At 38.8% G+C, this 16,825-nt stretch overlaps 1 protein-coding gene across 6 annotated transcripts in view; it reads left to right on the plus strand.

Moving 5' to 3' along the window:
* The first annotated feature begins 1,018 nt into the window (after positions 1-1,018).
* Positions 1,019-16,825, plus strand: part of gria2b (glutamate receptor, ionotropic, AMPA 2b) — a 52,015-nt gene continuing 36,208 nt past the window's right edge. For 5 of the 6 annotated variants that reach the window (XR_014893618.1, XM_085284340.1, XM_085284350.1 and 2 more), the window contains exons 1-2: positions 1,020-1,391; positions 1,532-1,672. Coding sequence is in view for 5 of the 6 variants with exons in the window: in XM_085284340.1 (XP_085140466.1) it covers positions 1,307-1,391; positions 1,532-1,672 (226 nt within the window). In the remaining variant the exon portion in view is untranslated. Of the gene's footprint in view, positions 1,392-1,531; positions 1,673-16,825 lie in introns of all 6 variants that reach the window. The other variant, XM_085284368.1, reaches the window with a different exon arrangement.

A 16,825-nucleotide genomic window follows, 5' to 3' on the forward strand; every position in this document is an offset into this window, starting at 1 on the left:
TGTCCTGTAAATATGTATTAAAGGTCTATATTGGATAAACTACATGTAGACTTTTGTAACCCTTACTAATGTTAATATAAATCCTTTTGTGTAACTACATAAAGTACACTTGTATAGTCTTAAAATCTAAAATATATCGTCACATCCATATTTCTCATGCCTTTTGGATATCGTCAGTGATTGCTGGAACTAGCTGGAGCTAAGTACTACAGTGGTCTGAAGAGATATCTTTCTTTGTGATCACTTAATGAAAATTCCCACAGTGAACACAGATTAACTGATTACCTAATTAACAGAAAAATCAATCAGTGGTTTTGCTGATATTGACTGAAAAGATGTTTAGTTTTGGAGAAGGTTTAAATGTTTAGATATTTGTAGTTGTTTTGAGTCCAGCAGTAGCCCTTTTCGAGATAACATCACAAAATTACAACTTCTTTGTTTCCTTTTTCTTATTGTAAACTGAATATCTTAATGTTATGTTTATGTTTATGTTTATATGCACTTGAGTTAAAGTGGTTATGAAAATAGCAGTAAAATGCCCAAAATGCACACTTTAAACATATATGTGTGTGGAGAAAGTAGATGTGATGATCTAATGTAAAAAAGCATATGAGTGTATGGAAATTGTACTAAAATCTGCTTTTATACTGGAAGTCTGTTTGTTGGTTTATTGAAAGTTCATTTAACATAAACTTGGTGGCAACGATGCTGAAAAGTGGACAGACTTTAAAATGAATTGGGACACTAACAAAGGAAAGTTGAAACGTACACCAGGAAACGAAAATAAAGTGTCACTTATAACTCTCGAATGTTGTGAATAAAGCATATTTGTAAATGTAACTTCTTATTTTTGCAATGTTAGGAAAAAGAGAAGATTACATTGTTTAGAAGAAGCGCTTTTTCAAAGTGTTGTGTGCTCTCTTGTCGCCAAGTGGCTCATTCTCGGCTTTTTCCGTCTCTGTCCGCCTTCTCATTAACATTCCTCACTTGTGGGTGTGATGCTGAGAAGATCTCCTGCTCGCCGAGCGGAGACGCGCAGTGTGCCTGTGCGTTAGAGGAGGTATCAGCTGGCGGCAGGAGGGGAGCGACGAGGAGGAGCGGAAGAAGAAACGGCAAACCTACGTTGCAGGCGACCATTCCTTCACTGCCGGTGTCCTTTCACTGCTAGCCACCTGCAGAAAACGGTCCTTTCCTATTTTTTTTCTCCCCAAGACTGAAGGTGTCCAATATGTCTGGGATCTAATATCTCTGGAGAAACAGAGGAATATCATAATACCTTAGTGGATGTGGACACTAAACTGTCGACATGGAAATGATAGTGAATTTATTCGTTTCACTTCTCCTGGTTTTATGGGGATGCGCGCTTGGAGGCTCGCCCAGTGTTCAGATTGGTAAGCACCCATTAGTTCAACCGAAAAAGCCAGTTAGCTACAAACATTTTTGTGCGCAAAAACCTGTGAAATTGGTTCTAAATATGTTGTATTAATCAAATATTTACCAGTGTAAAAAAGATTATTTGTATTTATTTCAGGGGGACTTTTTCCAAGGGGCGCGGATCAAGAATACAGCGCGTTTCGGATAGGAATGGTTCAGTTTGGCACCTCGGAATTCAGACTGACGCCTCATATTGACAATTTGGAAGTGGCAAACAGTTTCGCTGTTACCAATTGTTGTAAGTTAAACATATTTTAAGTGTACTTTTATTGAAAGAAGCCTTCAATGTCATCTGTGATATAATCTCCACCGCTGTGCTGTTTACCATAAGAGTTTGGATACACGTTATCAGCTCTTAGGATGTAATGATCTGAGCTGTCTAATCTATATTCTGTCAGCAAACACATCCAGACTGTGAGCTGTGTAGTTGAGGATGAACGAGGCTCGTGTAGGCAGGGGAAAGTTGGTTTCCACAGAAACAGTCGGTCACATCCATCCCATTTTCATTTCTTCAGCTTTAGAGATCAAACAGACTGTACTGCAAGAATATCGATCCTAATATTTATTATGATCCTGCTTTCATGCAAACCAACTTATTTTTTCGAAAGTAACTGAAGATAAGGGGGTGGTAGAACTAGACTTAATTTCAGTATTCTCTGATCTGTTTCTTGTAACAAATGACATTTTAAGCAGCCACCTTCATTACTTTATATTTAATGTTCACTGAAAGGATCAACTATGCTGAAGATAGACAGGTTAACTGGATCGGTATGCATTCGCTGTTTTCCTCTTTCATCTTTCAAGACGAAATCTGAGATGTAGGACTTGCTGAGACTGACGTTTTTTCATTGGTTACCGCTGTCACGTCTTTTCTGAGCCCAGAAAGAGCGGTGCTCAACCATTGTTTGTTCATATAGCCTTTGACTGCGCTTCAGGCATTGCCTAGCGACTAGGCGAAGCTTTAACATTCCCATTGAGAACTAATGATACCACGAGGCAGCGAAAACGTCAAAGGTTCTTGTGAAAAACAGGACAATAGCTCTCGATGAAATTTGAATCACGACATTCGAATTGTCTGCCACATTAATCTCTAATACTTCTTCTTTTTCGACGAGACGTCAGTAAACCGAGTTTTGTGATTAACATGCATTTACTGCTTTAAAAAAATCCATGGCCCTTTAAAGCTTTATTTCCTTGATAGGTTCGGAGGTCGCTATTTTAACAGCCACAGTTCATACATTTCATTAAGCGGTTGCCAAGCGACTGCTCCTCTCAACAGTCCCTTAAACATAAATCAAACGCTTCTGATTGGTGCGCGCATCGGTCCAATCGATTTCATTACCATATAAAAGCTTCCTGCTTAGAGATCCTCACTGCGCGTGACAGATCACAGTGAGAGTCATGTTGATGATTGAATTGTTTACAGCAGTCTATATAAACCACTGTTGTTTAGCTGACTTGGTTTAAATGCATCTCACACGTACAATTTTTTGTGCAAAGTATATCCTGTGTGCATTCTTTGTACCCACCCCCACCACACAGACATAAACACACACACTTTACATACTTTACTCTTGAAGTTTGTCTATGTTGTGCCACATATATATTAATCTGAGCGATTAGATGGGACCAATCGTGTTTTGGAAAACTATATGCAAACTATATATCTACTTATAATAAAAACATGGAGTGACCCGCACCTGTTTACTTGTTTAACTTAGGCTAATGTGTGGGCAAATGAACTGATTCTCATTATTTTAAATGAAGTAAACAGAACTTATCGCTGACTAGAAGGAAAACAATGGGCTGCAAGATTTGCACTGAGTTAATCTTTTAGTTAAGCACAGTATTTATTTATCCTTGTAGTTAATTTAATGGACTTCCTGCATGATGTTTCGTCATCTCGTGCAGTTTCAGATGGTAGTAGAGACTATGACCTTGGTTCACATCCACAGTGACTTCAGTTCATTTACTGCTGGTCCAGGATTGAACTAAAAAAGTACTGAAAGATGCATAAAGTTAGCAGTGACCCTGAAGGGTGAACAAATGGTTACACAAAATAGCAAATAAATGGATAGATGTAGACTGTGTTATGCTGGACAAAGGAAGTCACACTGTATACTAAAATGGGGACACATTTATTCAGAGGTTTTGTGTCTCATACATAGTTGCATGCATCTGGTGATACCAGATTGCGTGTGTATAAACTCCATCAACTGACTTTTTGAGTGGGAGTGAGAATGAGAAAAGGTAGGACTGGCTGGGGTAAGGCGTGGGGGGGGGGGGGGGGGGGGGGGGTCGCATTTAATCCAGTAGATGGCAGTGTGCCCCACAGTCCGCCTCCATCTGTAATTACAGCACATTAATGCCACCACCTTGTCTTTTGTTAGCTATACTTTATGAAACACATGCAGGGGAGAATAATGGGAGACACAATAAAGCCAATTCTCAATCCTGAAATCTAAAACATTGTAACAAAAGGTTTTTATAAGCTGTATGTTTAGTTCTGTGAATGCAATAATCAGACTCTTCTAATCTCAAACCAGAAAAGTACATTAGTCTTTAATAACGAGGGGAAAATGAAAGACAATATCCAGCTATATATAAATCGATCTTAGTGGACTACAGTATGTACCCTGAGAGACAGATTAGCTTTAAAATGTGTTCCCTCAATGTGAAAGTAGATAATGTCATCAGCTACAAAAAGCGCTAAAATTTACTTGGCACACAATGTGTTTTGCATTTTTCATATGAGATATATTCTAATGTTCACATATCATATTTGAGGTAACTGGCTACTGTATTGGTGGATAAAGTATCTTCTTTTATTTCCTTGCAATATGTGGGACTCAATATATGGACTGGTATCTCTCACACTGTGGCTGTACTTCTGGGCACCAGCATACTTCATCAATGTAGTGTGTCGGAGACAGTGGGAGGGAGGATGATACATTCCTCCATCAATAACACTTCATCTGGTCAGGCTGGCATCTGCTGCCAAGACTAGGGGAGTTGTTGTTACCGTGTTATGTGTTTGTGTGTGTGTAGTCAGGTTGGTGTGCTGTCTACCCAAAGCAATAAAATTAAAAAAAAATGTTCGAACACTGTAGATTATAACCAGCTGTCTGTCCCCACATGACATACACACCCTGAAACTCTTCATCACTGGTAAAGAAATAATGAGGAAAGAAAAGGAAAAATGGTTGACTCATACTAGGACAAGTCAAAACAAAGATTCCAATTTCTGCCCATTTTTATCCATTCAGTAAAAAAAAAAGTTTCTCTAGTTTATTTATAATTATAGATCCATGATGTGATAAGTAATTGGGAACGTTACCATAAACGAGACCTGTGTAAATATGTATCTTTTGTTATTGTATTTTTTTTTACGTAATTGCATCTTTTATTGTGTCATAACTCTTGTGTCTACCTTTGATTACAGACATGGAACAAGTCAAAGCAACATTGACATTATGTATTTCCTTTATACCTTCATGAGATAACATTAGCATTCTGTCCCAGTCCCAAGAAAATATATATCCAATTTTTTAGCTTCCCTTTTGCCTTTGAAAAACATGAAGCAAGTAATTTAAAGGGAGATTCATTAATGGCTGAACAGCTCACAGACATACATACTTTTAAGTGAGTTTTGAGTGGGTTAAAAGTGGCTGCATATTAGGGAGTCACAAACAAAACTCCATCTCAAGCAGCTACAGTTTTCAGCTTTGTCAATGATAGTGCAAAATATCACACCCTCTATGACAACTTTTTAGTTACTTGTACGTGAGAACTCACACCACATAATCTTTCTGGTTTTTTCTCTCCTGCCTTCACAAGCAGTGCGCTGGAGTACTGAAAGCCAGTTTGGACATAGCAAACAATTTATTCCAAATAACATAACCAATTAATACTAACAGGGCAAAGTTGTACAGGGAGCAATTATAGTCCATTCACATATGCACTCTCAGTGAACTCTCTTACCCATTACATTATCTTTTGTCACACCTGTTTAAATAATCAATGCTACTTTTTGCTTCTCTCTTATTTCCCATGGGGCTGCTACAGTAGTGGCTCCACATATTTGATCTGGGGCAGATTTCATGCCAGATGCCCTTTCTGACTCAATCTTTCAATTTATCTGGGCTCGGGACTAGCAGTATAGTGACCCCTGAGGGTGGGTTTGTGCCTACTCCTGGTCACCTGGTCTTGATCTGGAGATTAACTAAGAAACTAAGGTTTATTAAGGAATTCCACAGGTTCTGTGCTGGGACTAATAATACGTAGAGTATACATATTTCTGTTAGGGATTATTATTAGAAGAAATACCATACATGTTCATTGGTATGCTGATGACACTCACCTTTATGAAGCTGATGACATACACCAGTTAGTTAAAGACAAAGACCTGGATGGCTTCTAATTTCCTGCTTTTAAATTCAGATAAAACTGAAGTCATTGTACTTAGCCCAAAAAATATTAGAAAAATATATTAGTAATATGGCGACTAACTAGATATTTACTTTGGATGACATTACCATAGCCCTGAGTAACACTGTGAGGAATCATTTTTGATTCATTTTGACAAAATATGTCCTTCAATGCACATATTAAAAAAATATGTTATACTGCCTTGCATTTGTGCAATATCTTTAAAGCTTGAGTATTGTAATTCATTATTATCAGGTTGTTCTAAAAGCTTTCTAAAAAGCCTTCAGCTCAGTGAGAGTACTAAGGGACTAAAAAGAGAGAGCATATTTCTCTCCTGTTAGACTCTATTCATTGGTTCTCTGTTAAATACAGAATTGATTTGCTTTATTTTTTCACTCATTATGGGTTTACACACCAGTTTGCACTCTGACCGTCTCATACATCTTTTGTCCTTTCTCCATCTCACCACACCCAACTGGTCACGGCAGATGGCTGCCCCCTTTCCTTTATGAGGGTTTATGAGGGTTCATGTTGAGGTTGTATTATTTCTGACACAATTTTAGAGCAGTTCATTATACCCTAAACAGACAAAGAAGTCCTAGCTGTAAATTCATGTGCTGAAGCTGGAAAATATCAGTGTGAAATGAAAAATTTGGCACACTGGAAGACGTTGCAGCTCATTTGGTCTTTATCAATGTTTGTCAGACTCAGTGTAGAAATGCTAGTATATAACAGTAAGCCAAAAGTTGGTATTAGCTAGCCATTAGTATTATTTTAACTGAAACATTTCTGCAAAGCCTTGTCTCAGCAGTTTTCTTCATGATAATTTTCTTTCTTTTGACTTGAAGAGCCTTTTTTCATTGGCTTCAAAACTTATTTGAAGTTAAGAGCATCACAGTTAATAGCCACAAGACAGACTGTTATTTATCCCTGTGCACTTGAAAAGGAACCATCCAATGTGAAAGTAGAATTTAAAAAAACCCCGCTAAAACTATTTATAAATCCAGTAGTATTTAGCAGGTTAAAGACATTCATTTAAAGAATACTCCAAAAGGTTGTGGCCCTAATAACTTGGAGTAATTCCACTATTGCCATTGCTAGGATAATCCATCTTTTCTGGCTCAGCCTTCTGGTTTTATAGTGTTAATGATAATCTTTATGTGTGTTTACTTAATTTCAGTTCAAATGCTTCCATTGTATATTCTTGAGCTGTTATTTCTGTTCCCTACGTCTTTTCAAGCAAACTGCTTTTCTAAGACCAATGGAAGAGTTTGAGGGCACTGACAGCCAGCTGGTGATTTTAACACTTCAAAGTTCTTGTTTGTCATGGTTGAATCATGTCATACTGTAATTTCATGCATCTGAATGCACACAGCATTTCTGGGACGAACATATTCAGGGACCTGGCTGAATGATCAAAAGCCTAAACCGGCCATACATGCACTGTGGTGAATTGGTTATAGCCAATTTATTGTTCACGCTTAATTAAGTGCATTCTCCTCCATTTCAGAGAGTGCTGTGAAATATTAAATAGGCCTGGGAGCTGGCCGGTCAGAAAATGAGGCTAAAAACCCTCTGTGGATCTTAGCTTGCCCTGAATACAGCCCTCAACCAAGCCCTTATGACTGTGTTCTCAAAAAATACAAGCTTGAAATATTATGTGTTACAGTGTAATTCAAAGTTCTTAGCTGGAAGTTTCCAAGTTATTTCATTGACTTTTATTATCATAACTCAGTCTTAAACTCCTGTGGTGTTTTGCATTTCACTCACTGCATCAGTGATAAGTCTTAAACAGTTTGCATTAATTTAACTAATAAATAAACATTTCCTACATGTGTGGTAATAATAACTGGATTGATATGATTTGATGAATATGATTGCCACTCTCCTGTCTGAAAGCCTGCTAGAATCTAAGCAACTAAGTCATGTGAGCTGATGAAACAGTCATGAAATACCGTTATGAAACACCTGAGCTTGTAAATGTTCCAGATCCATTCATTGAGTAATTTAATGCAAATTTATGCTATAACATTGACATTACCTTGTGCTATACAGTAGTAAATCATGTAAAGCAACATGATACAACACATTTTAACATGTATGAATGTCAAGAAGGAAAATAATTTTATGCACCGTGTCATTTGCGTGAAGTATTCTACTGAGAAAAAGACTGCAACTCCTGAGAATGGCTTCATTTTCATATACAGTGACTCCGCCTTCCACCACCCCCACTCACTTGTGCTATTTAAAACAGTTTTGACATTGTGTCTTTGTGAAGGGTTACACACTTTGAATTGGTGCCAGTGAATATTCAATGTGAAATACACTCAACAAAAATATAAACGCAACACCTTTGTTACTGCTCCCATTCCCCATGGGATGGACGTAGAGACCTAGAATTCATTCCAGATACACAATATAACCATCCCTCCCAAACAGTGGTCACAAATCAGTCCAAATGTGTGGTAGTGGGCACATCTGCCATATTGAGATAATCCATCCCACCTCACAGGTGTGCCACATCAGGATGCTGATCTGACATCATGAGTAGTGCACAGGTGTACCTCAGACTGCCCACAACAAAAGGCCACCCTGGAATGTGCAGTTTTTTGCGCTATTGGGGGTCTGGGGACCCAGAACCGGTCAGTATCTGGTGTGACCACCATTTGCCTCATGCAGTGCAACACATCGTCGCATGGAGTCTATCAGATTGTCAATTGTGGCCTGTGGAATGTTGGTCCACTCCACTTCAATGGCTGTGCGAGGTTGTTGGATATTCGTGGGAACTGGTACACGCTGTCGTATACGCCGGTCAAGCACATCCCGAACATGCTCAATGGGTGACATGTCCGGTGAGTATGCTGGCCATGCAAGAACTGGGACATTCTCAGCTGCCATCTGCCCTGAACAATGTGAACCATGATTCATCCGTGAAGCGCACACCTCTCCAACGTGCCAGACGCCATCGAATGTGAGCATTTGCCCACACAAGTCTGTTACGGCGACGAGCTGGAGTCAGGTCAAGACCCCGATGAGGACGACGGGCATGCAGTTGAGCGTCCCTGAGACGGTTTCTGACAGTTTGTGCAGAAATTGTTTGGTTGTGCAAACCAATTGTTCCAGCAGCTGTCTGGGTGGCTGGTCTCAGACGATCTTGGAGGTGAACCTGCTGGATGTGGAGGTCCTGGGCTGGTGTGGTTACACGAGGTCTGCGGTTGTGAGGTCGGTTGGATGTGCTGCCATATTCTCTGAAACGCCTGTGGAGACGGCTTATGGTTGAGAAATGAACATTCAATGCACGGGCGACAGATCTGGTTGACATTCCTGCTGTCGGCATGCCAATTGCACGCTCCCTCATTGCTTGTGGCATCTGTGGCATTTTGCTGTGAGACAAAACTGCACATTCCAGGGTGGCCTTTTGTTGTGGGCAGTCTGAGGTACACCTGTGCACTACTCATGATGTCAGATCAGCATCCTGATGTGGCACACCTGTGAGGTGGGATGGATTATCTCAATATAGCAGATGTGCCCACTACCACACATTTGGACTGATTTGTGACCACTGTTTGGGAGGGATGGTTATATTGTGTATCTGGAATGAATTCTAGGTCTCTACGTCCATCCCATGGGGAATGGGAGCAGTAACAAAGGTGTTGCGTTTATATTTTTGTTGAGTGTACATAATACTCTTAGTTTAAAAGGAAGCACACTAAAGTTGTGAACTTCCACAGGCCTTGGCTTTTAACAACAGAGAAAGCATTAAAAAGCAAGATTTAGATTGCAGCTGCACTTCTTTCATGGGATTTGATGTCTTCATCACTATTGGGGATTTTCATGCAAATTTGACTATTTTTGACAAGCACCTCTGTTAAGCACAAGGCTGTTCTGTTGTGCAGACATGACAAAAAGTCAAACTTAGTGTGCTGACACAACACTGGACCAAATATTAATATTTGCTTAGAAGTATTTGTTTGTATAGATGAAAAATAAATACAATGATATAAATGTGTTAATGTATTAAATATAAGTAGGACACTAATATGGTATAAACTTTGATCATTCTGGAGGGACTTGGTCTACAGCCATTTTTCTTACTCTTTGTCTTTCATAAAATAAGGGCAGCTTAATGTAGAAAATTTAGAAAGTAAGAAAAAATGATACAAATATGAACCCTGGATATGTAAAATGAAACCACAGAATATAAACTGTCATGGCTCTGTTTTATCAGATGTTTTACCCTGACTTCCTTTCAGATAGAAACCGTGAAATCAGAAAATATCAGATAATTTATTCAGCTGCCCCCCTTTTCTAGTGTTTCTCCTGCTGTTTTAAAACAGCAGGGTGGATTGTTGAGCTGCCAAAAATGCAAGGGCGGTTTTCTTATCCTGTATAATTTTGAAATATTTTGGCAGAATATGACTGCTAACATTATACTGTAAGTCTCCACACCAAACTCAGAAACTACCTGTACACAATCAACTTCACTCTTTTCCATTAACTTTATCTTCATGTTGAAATCTGAGCTGAAAGTAGTGAACAGTCTGGAGTTTCTTCTTGCCTTATTATTATGCTCACTGTCTGTCTGCTGCCCAGGCATGTACATGGGCAAGAATATCTGGTACTAGTGTGTCAAGCATGTGTAGGTTTGTTTGCCCACTTTTTCATACACCTGTCACACACAATGTTGTCACTGGGCATGTGTGCATATCAAGCTTTTGTTGATGCAGCTTCTGGCTGAAATCTCATCTCTTCTTTCCATTCTCATCATGTTTCTTTATTATTTGTTTTCTTATCTGCTTCTAATGTCCATTAAATTGTTTTGACCTGCTACCCATTTGCTTCCTGCTGAATATTTGGCTGTCCTTGTGACCAATCTCTCATTGAATTTACCATTGTGAGTTTGTCCTTATCTTAACTGTAGGGTTGATGCTGCTGCATATGCTAAGTTGAGCTAGAGCCACTACTGTCCTTGACTTCTGTTAGCATTTCCGAAGTGCCTAGAAATCAACCAGTTTCTAGAAACCAGTGATGTACTGTAAGTCCACATTTCTGTATACACTACTGCTCAAAAGTTTAGGGTCAATTAATTAATTATTTCCTTTTAATATTTTGTATTAGAAGAACTGAGGCTCATTTTCAACGTCACTCCTGTGTTTCATCAGGTCAGGTTAGCATAGTTAAAAATCATTGTAACTAATAAAGACTGGCTAGTTTAGTATTGATATGTTTTGGGATTTGACAATAGTTGTTGTTGATGTCCCTCAGTAATTTAATAATTTTGTAACTAATGATGAGCTTTCAAAGACCAACAGAACAGTCAAAGTTTTTATACAACAGTGTATACTACTCCTTTCACAAACCAGCACTATTGGACACTTATGGGTACTATTAAATGAAACTAACAGATGAGGACCTGTGAGGCATCTGCTTGTTAAACTTGATACTTACTTGTTGGAGTCCCACTTCTCTTTTTATCTCAGTAAAAGACAGATTTTGAAGAGAGTTTTCATACACACCATTGTATAATTTTTTTTGTTATTTTTTTTCTCCACACGTACCATGATAACCATGATTTTTGGGAGCCAGACAACTATGTTATAGTTACTTGAAATGGTCCTCTGCTCACCTACATAGATATTCCACTAAAAAAATGATTAATCATTTATGAAAAATCTATCCATTAATAATGCTTTTTTGGGCAATATTACTGATCAGTGTAATTTTATATTAAAAAAAAACCCATATGCTTTACTTAAAATAAAGGAACTTTTAATGTGACCCACTGTCTCTTTATGTTTTCATTGATAGCTGAGCCAGTAGGCCCGGTAATAAATGTCAACACATTTTGCTGGCAGCTGTAACTTTAAAGTCTCTGCCAGACAATCTTTTGTTAGGTTTAGTATGAAAAATAACAATCATATCATTTAACATATAAGGAAACTAGCCAAAACACGTACGTTATTGACAGTCATTGATAAATGACACATAAAACGTATTTTATTTTAGAGAGTCCATGTAACTGTAACTAATTTAATTTGTTATGATGTAAGCAGGGAAATGCTATCGACACGTGAGAAGAATTTGCATGTCATTTAACCTGTACAGTCAATAATTTATCCTTTTAATCTTCATAAAGCAGTGGGGTAATAGACCAAAACTGCACCTATTAAAACATAAACATAGCAGGGCAATAGGTGAAGATGAATACTCCAACACACCTCTGCATAAAGAGAGAATTTGACATACACTGCATAGTCACTTTGGCAAGATGATTCTCTGTCCAATGAAAGAGGTAGATTAAAGAAACTGCTCAGGGACTGTGACCTTACAAAACTTTTGATCAGGAAACATATGAAGTTCCTTTAATGGAGACAAACATCAACGCAGAGCAAATCAGCAGGGGGGCGACTGCACTGGTGCATGGCTGAAAACCAAAATCATCTTGTGATAGTTCACTCAACAGCCCAAACACTTATACATGTAAAAGATAAACAGTTTTCAGCAAGCAAGTGTTATGCTTAGAAATAAATATAATAAACCAACATATTCATATGTTCTATGTAAAACAAAGGCTAATATTTATAAGTTAAATGCAAATCTATGTAGCAAAAAACAAAACACAGAAATATTGTTTTTAGCAGTGTAGGCAGGCTTAGTTTCACAATTTCAACCCTTTGGTGCACAAAAAAATTCTACACAACTGTAGAAAAAGTGAACGACAAGCCAACAGCTGCTGAGATGCTTTGGCTACCGTCCAGATGAAACCTTTTGTTTAAGCAGGCAGATCATCAGGGAGCAAGTTGTTACAAGAGTACAATACCGCTGTCTGTAAAACAGACAGCAGTTAACAGCAGTGCTGACAATATAAAGAACTCTTTCAAAGGGATCAAAGCTGCAAATGAAGTGGGCAAAGTGAGCTCTGGTTGAGAGACAGGGCTGGGGAAAAAAAGGCATATGTGCTTTTTCAGCAGGAAACAGAGAATTAATTCCTCTTCTTCATGTGACTAATTTACGCAATTAAATAAATTTCAGTCAGTTACATTAATCAGTGCAATTAATGTAAATAGTATAATCAATTACTTGCTAAGTTTGAGTATTTATCTATCCTTCCTAATAGTTTACAGAGAAAGTATGAAATGCTAAGATCACAAAAACAGACCCAGATTCCCTCCCGCCCCACCACTCTTATCTACCTTTACCCTGAGTCATCATGCCCTTTTTTAAAGGACAAAGCCAGCCTAAAGAAAGTCTGTCCTACATTTACATTACATTTCGATTTTGCTCACTGACACATAACGGTGGAACAATAGAGAGAACAGAGACATCTATAAATGTGCTGCTCTCTAGCTTATCAAACTCTTAAGACATTCTCGTCCTATTGTGTCATTTGCATTCATCATTTTTTTTTTATTTCTTTATCTTTCCTGTCATTTCAGTTGTATTTTTTTCTTTTAGTCCACACACAAAATGCCCACAAATACATAATCAGATTTAAAAAGCTTGACAAAAACACCCATTAAGAGTAGACAAGGCAACCAGATCAAATCGTAATCCCACAATGATAGGAAGCACAGGTTCTCCTCTATGCATGTTGATGAGTATCCCTCTTAAGCAGTAAACATTATTTGTTGAAATAATGAAAATATTCAGTTAAATGACTTTCACAATGATTGTAATTAGATTTGAAGATTCTTGTAGAAATATAACAGCCACTTGAAGTTCACCTGCGAAAGACTAGCTCCTTTTTAAATGTGTGTTCTTTGTTTTGCTTTGTGTCATGTTCTTTCAGTAAGTTGAACGTTGTTAAATTAGGTCTCAGGAAAAGATGTGCACTACAGGTTGCTGGCAGTTGTCAGGGGGAATCGGTCACAGAGAGGGTGCTGCACCAAAAACCTCAGTGAGATTGGCTTGGTCACTTGCAGATTGCCACAGTCCCTCATAGTTAACATGGAAAATGCTGATTTGTCTGCAAACACTTGCTAACTAACCATCGAGCAGAAGGGAAACTCAAAAAACTTCAGTACATACTGGAAACTGAGAATGCTCGTTTTCAAGTTAAAGTTACTTTATCTTTACCGTACCACAGAAACCAGCATGTTTCAAAAGGTGCATGTATTACTTTGAAGGTTTCTTGTTACATTTCACTCCTCACAATTTCACGACAGCTCAGAGAGTAGTTTGTGACAACAAGACAAGGCTGTGTTTTCCATACAAATTTTGGGAAACCGTGGCAATTCCAAGGAGGTTTTTAGTGCAGTATTGCATATGTCTTTGCTACCAATTTTACTTAGTGACAGCAAGTGTCCTCCAGCAATCACTTGCCTTTGGGGAATACACATTTTTAGTCCCTAAAGAGTCATGAACCAGTTTCTAGGCATGCATGAGTGTGGCTCTATAATCAGTTTCACAGCAACTGCCAACAACCACTTGTAACAGGTTGTTGAAAACTCATCTTCCCCTAGGAATTAGTGGTTACCAACTCCCAGTTACCAGCTGTTCTCTGCTTGTGTTACCAGGGCTTTAGGTTAGTTTTAAGATAGTTTTGTTAAAGTTTTGAAATGTCCAACTTAACTACTCTCTTAAAAACTGGTTGTCTATATTATTTTCCTGGTAAAACATTCTTTATAATCTGGAGCCTTAGTTGAATAGATGATATAAATAAAGCCATCTTAAATATAATTTTACGTTTCTTCAAAGTTATAGAATTTAAAAAATCTAGTCAGCCCACTTTTCAGAGATACAGTGGTAACAATATGCTCTTCATCAACTGTGATCAATTCTCGATGGCAAAGTGAGATAATCCATAATCATTTTGGATACCCAGCATCTGACTCATGACAAATTTTCCTTCTGCTGTGGTGATACAGTAGTTCCTCTCTCTCACACAGCTAGTTCTCATAATAAAACAGCAAGGGAAAGGGGTGGTGTTAATATTAATGCTGTTGGCACTGCAGTATATAATCTTTTATAACGGTAGGAGAATTTTTTTTCTTTATTTTTCAGATTATAGATATAGGAGGGGACATCTTGATAGAGATCCAAGGATAAAGCCTTGGTTGCATCTTTTGAGGATAAGAATCTGGGCTCTGTGGATACGATCTGCTAATCTAGGTCTTTTGTGACACTGGTGCAGAGATAAAGTGCTTGCGTTAAAAATAAATTATTAAAACAAGGAAGGATAAGTAAATACAACATAATTCTCATTGACTTTAGGCAGTATTTTTCCCCCCTGAAGTCAGTTTTCTGTGCTGCATGGTTCCATTGATCCCCTATCTAACATGACTATATTTTATATATTAAAGTGTTTTTAGTGTTGGAGACGTAAAATAACAAACACAGTTTCCATACTATATTCAACAAAGACTTCTAACCTCTGTTAATTTTATTTTCAATCATACTAATAGAAGTGGGGAAGGAGGACCCAAACGCAGGGCTCTTGCGATGAACAGTGCATTTTATTTACAGTGGAGTAAATGAGACAACACAATAATCCCCGTGAGCTCCCTCGACTCCTGTGTTGTGTCTTCACCCAAAACTCTGTACTCTGTTCTCACTCCCCGTGCTTGTTGTCCACCTGTGCTCCACTCTCCTCCTCCTGGGGGAAAAACAACAGAGGCAGCCGTCAGGACACCACACTCCAGCAGGCACACACTTACTGCACGTCACTACACTTAGGCAAACTAACTTGTAGTCGACTTCAATCATCCAGCCTCGGTGGGAGCGCCATCATCCTCTTAAATAGCTCCCCCGACGAGCCTCATCAGTAGCAGGTGCGTGGCATGGTCTTCTGGTGTGGCCAGCCCCCTAGCCGGGCCACACAGGTGCCTGTCACCCGGCCTACAGGACACCACCACATCCGCCCACAGACAGGCACACACCCACACCTGCCTAAACATACACGCGTGGAATGCACACACAGACAGCAGCACAGTGCACACACATTTCTACAAAATATAATAAAGTCCATAACTGCTCAGGGACCCTGGGTTGCTCAAGCCCAGGTCCCTGACATTAACTACTGTATCCTCTACTTCAATTTGTATTTCCTTTTAAATGGTGGCTATGATCAGGTTGTTGTTGTAGTTGATGAATATGTGTATAACCCGAACAAGCGGTTGCTGGAGGTTTCTGGCTGTTGCCGGGTGAAGGTCTCCAAGGGTGTGCTGCAACAAAAACCTTGTGATTGCTTTGGTTGTTAGAAAATTGCCACAGTTGCCTTATGTTGGTGTGAAAGAGCTGTCTGCAAACACTTGCTAACTAACCACTTTCAACATAAAAGTACTGCCTTACCACTAAAGACAGTTTGTGTTGCACACTTTGAAGTTTCAGCATAGGGAATAGTTAGTGAGTGTTTGAAGATAAGTCATTATCTTACATACAAGCTTTGGGTGATTGAAGCAACCTGGTCATAACGAAAGCAACTGCATGATAACTGCTTTATAACCAATTTTACTGAGTGACAGCAAGCAACCATTTGCCAAGTGGAATAAACACATTTTTCCCAAGTGATCGGTAGTTGCAAGGGGCTGAGTGACCAGTCTCTAGTAGTTTTAGCAACTGATTTCACAACAACTGGCAGAAACCACTTATTTTTTTCTAGTGACCTGTGGTTGCCAAGCAGTCACCAATCAAACTCTAGGCCTATGTGACTGGGGCCAAAGTAAGGCAATTTGATGACACTGGGGGACTTAGCATCGTCAGCTTGCACATCTGTGAAGGCTCCGTTAACGCTAGTCAGGTTACACAGACATTGGAGTAAAAAGATTTGATGTTTATGAAACATGACAAAGGACAATGGAAGCCCAGAACTGCTTAACTGCTGTAAACCAGTATAAAGAAAGACAGAGGAAATATTATCATTGTACAACTACACTAACCGGTCTTTTTAGTCTCATTTACAAACCGCATTGGTTGTGTCCCGCACCGACTGTGACATCACCATAATCCTGATACTGTTCATACT

Source organism: Mchenga conophoros, linkage group LG2, assembly GCF_057382185.1.
Source record: "Mchenga conophoros isolate Kocher_MC1m ecotype Shallow Benthic linkage group LG2, M_conophoros_male_GT1.1, whole genome shotgun sequence".
Classification (NCBI taxonomy): Eukaryota; Metazoa; Chordata; class Actinopteri; order Cichliformes; family Cichlidae; genus Mchenga; species Mchenga conophoros.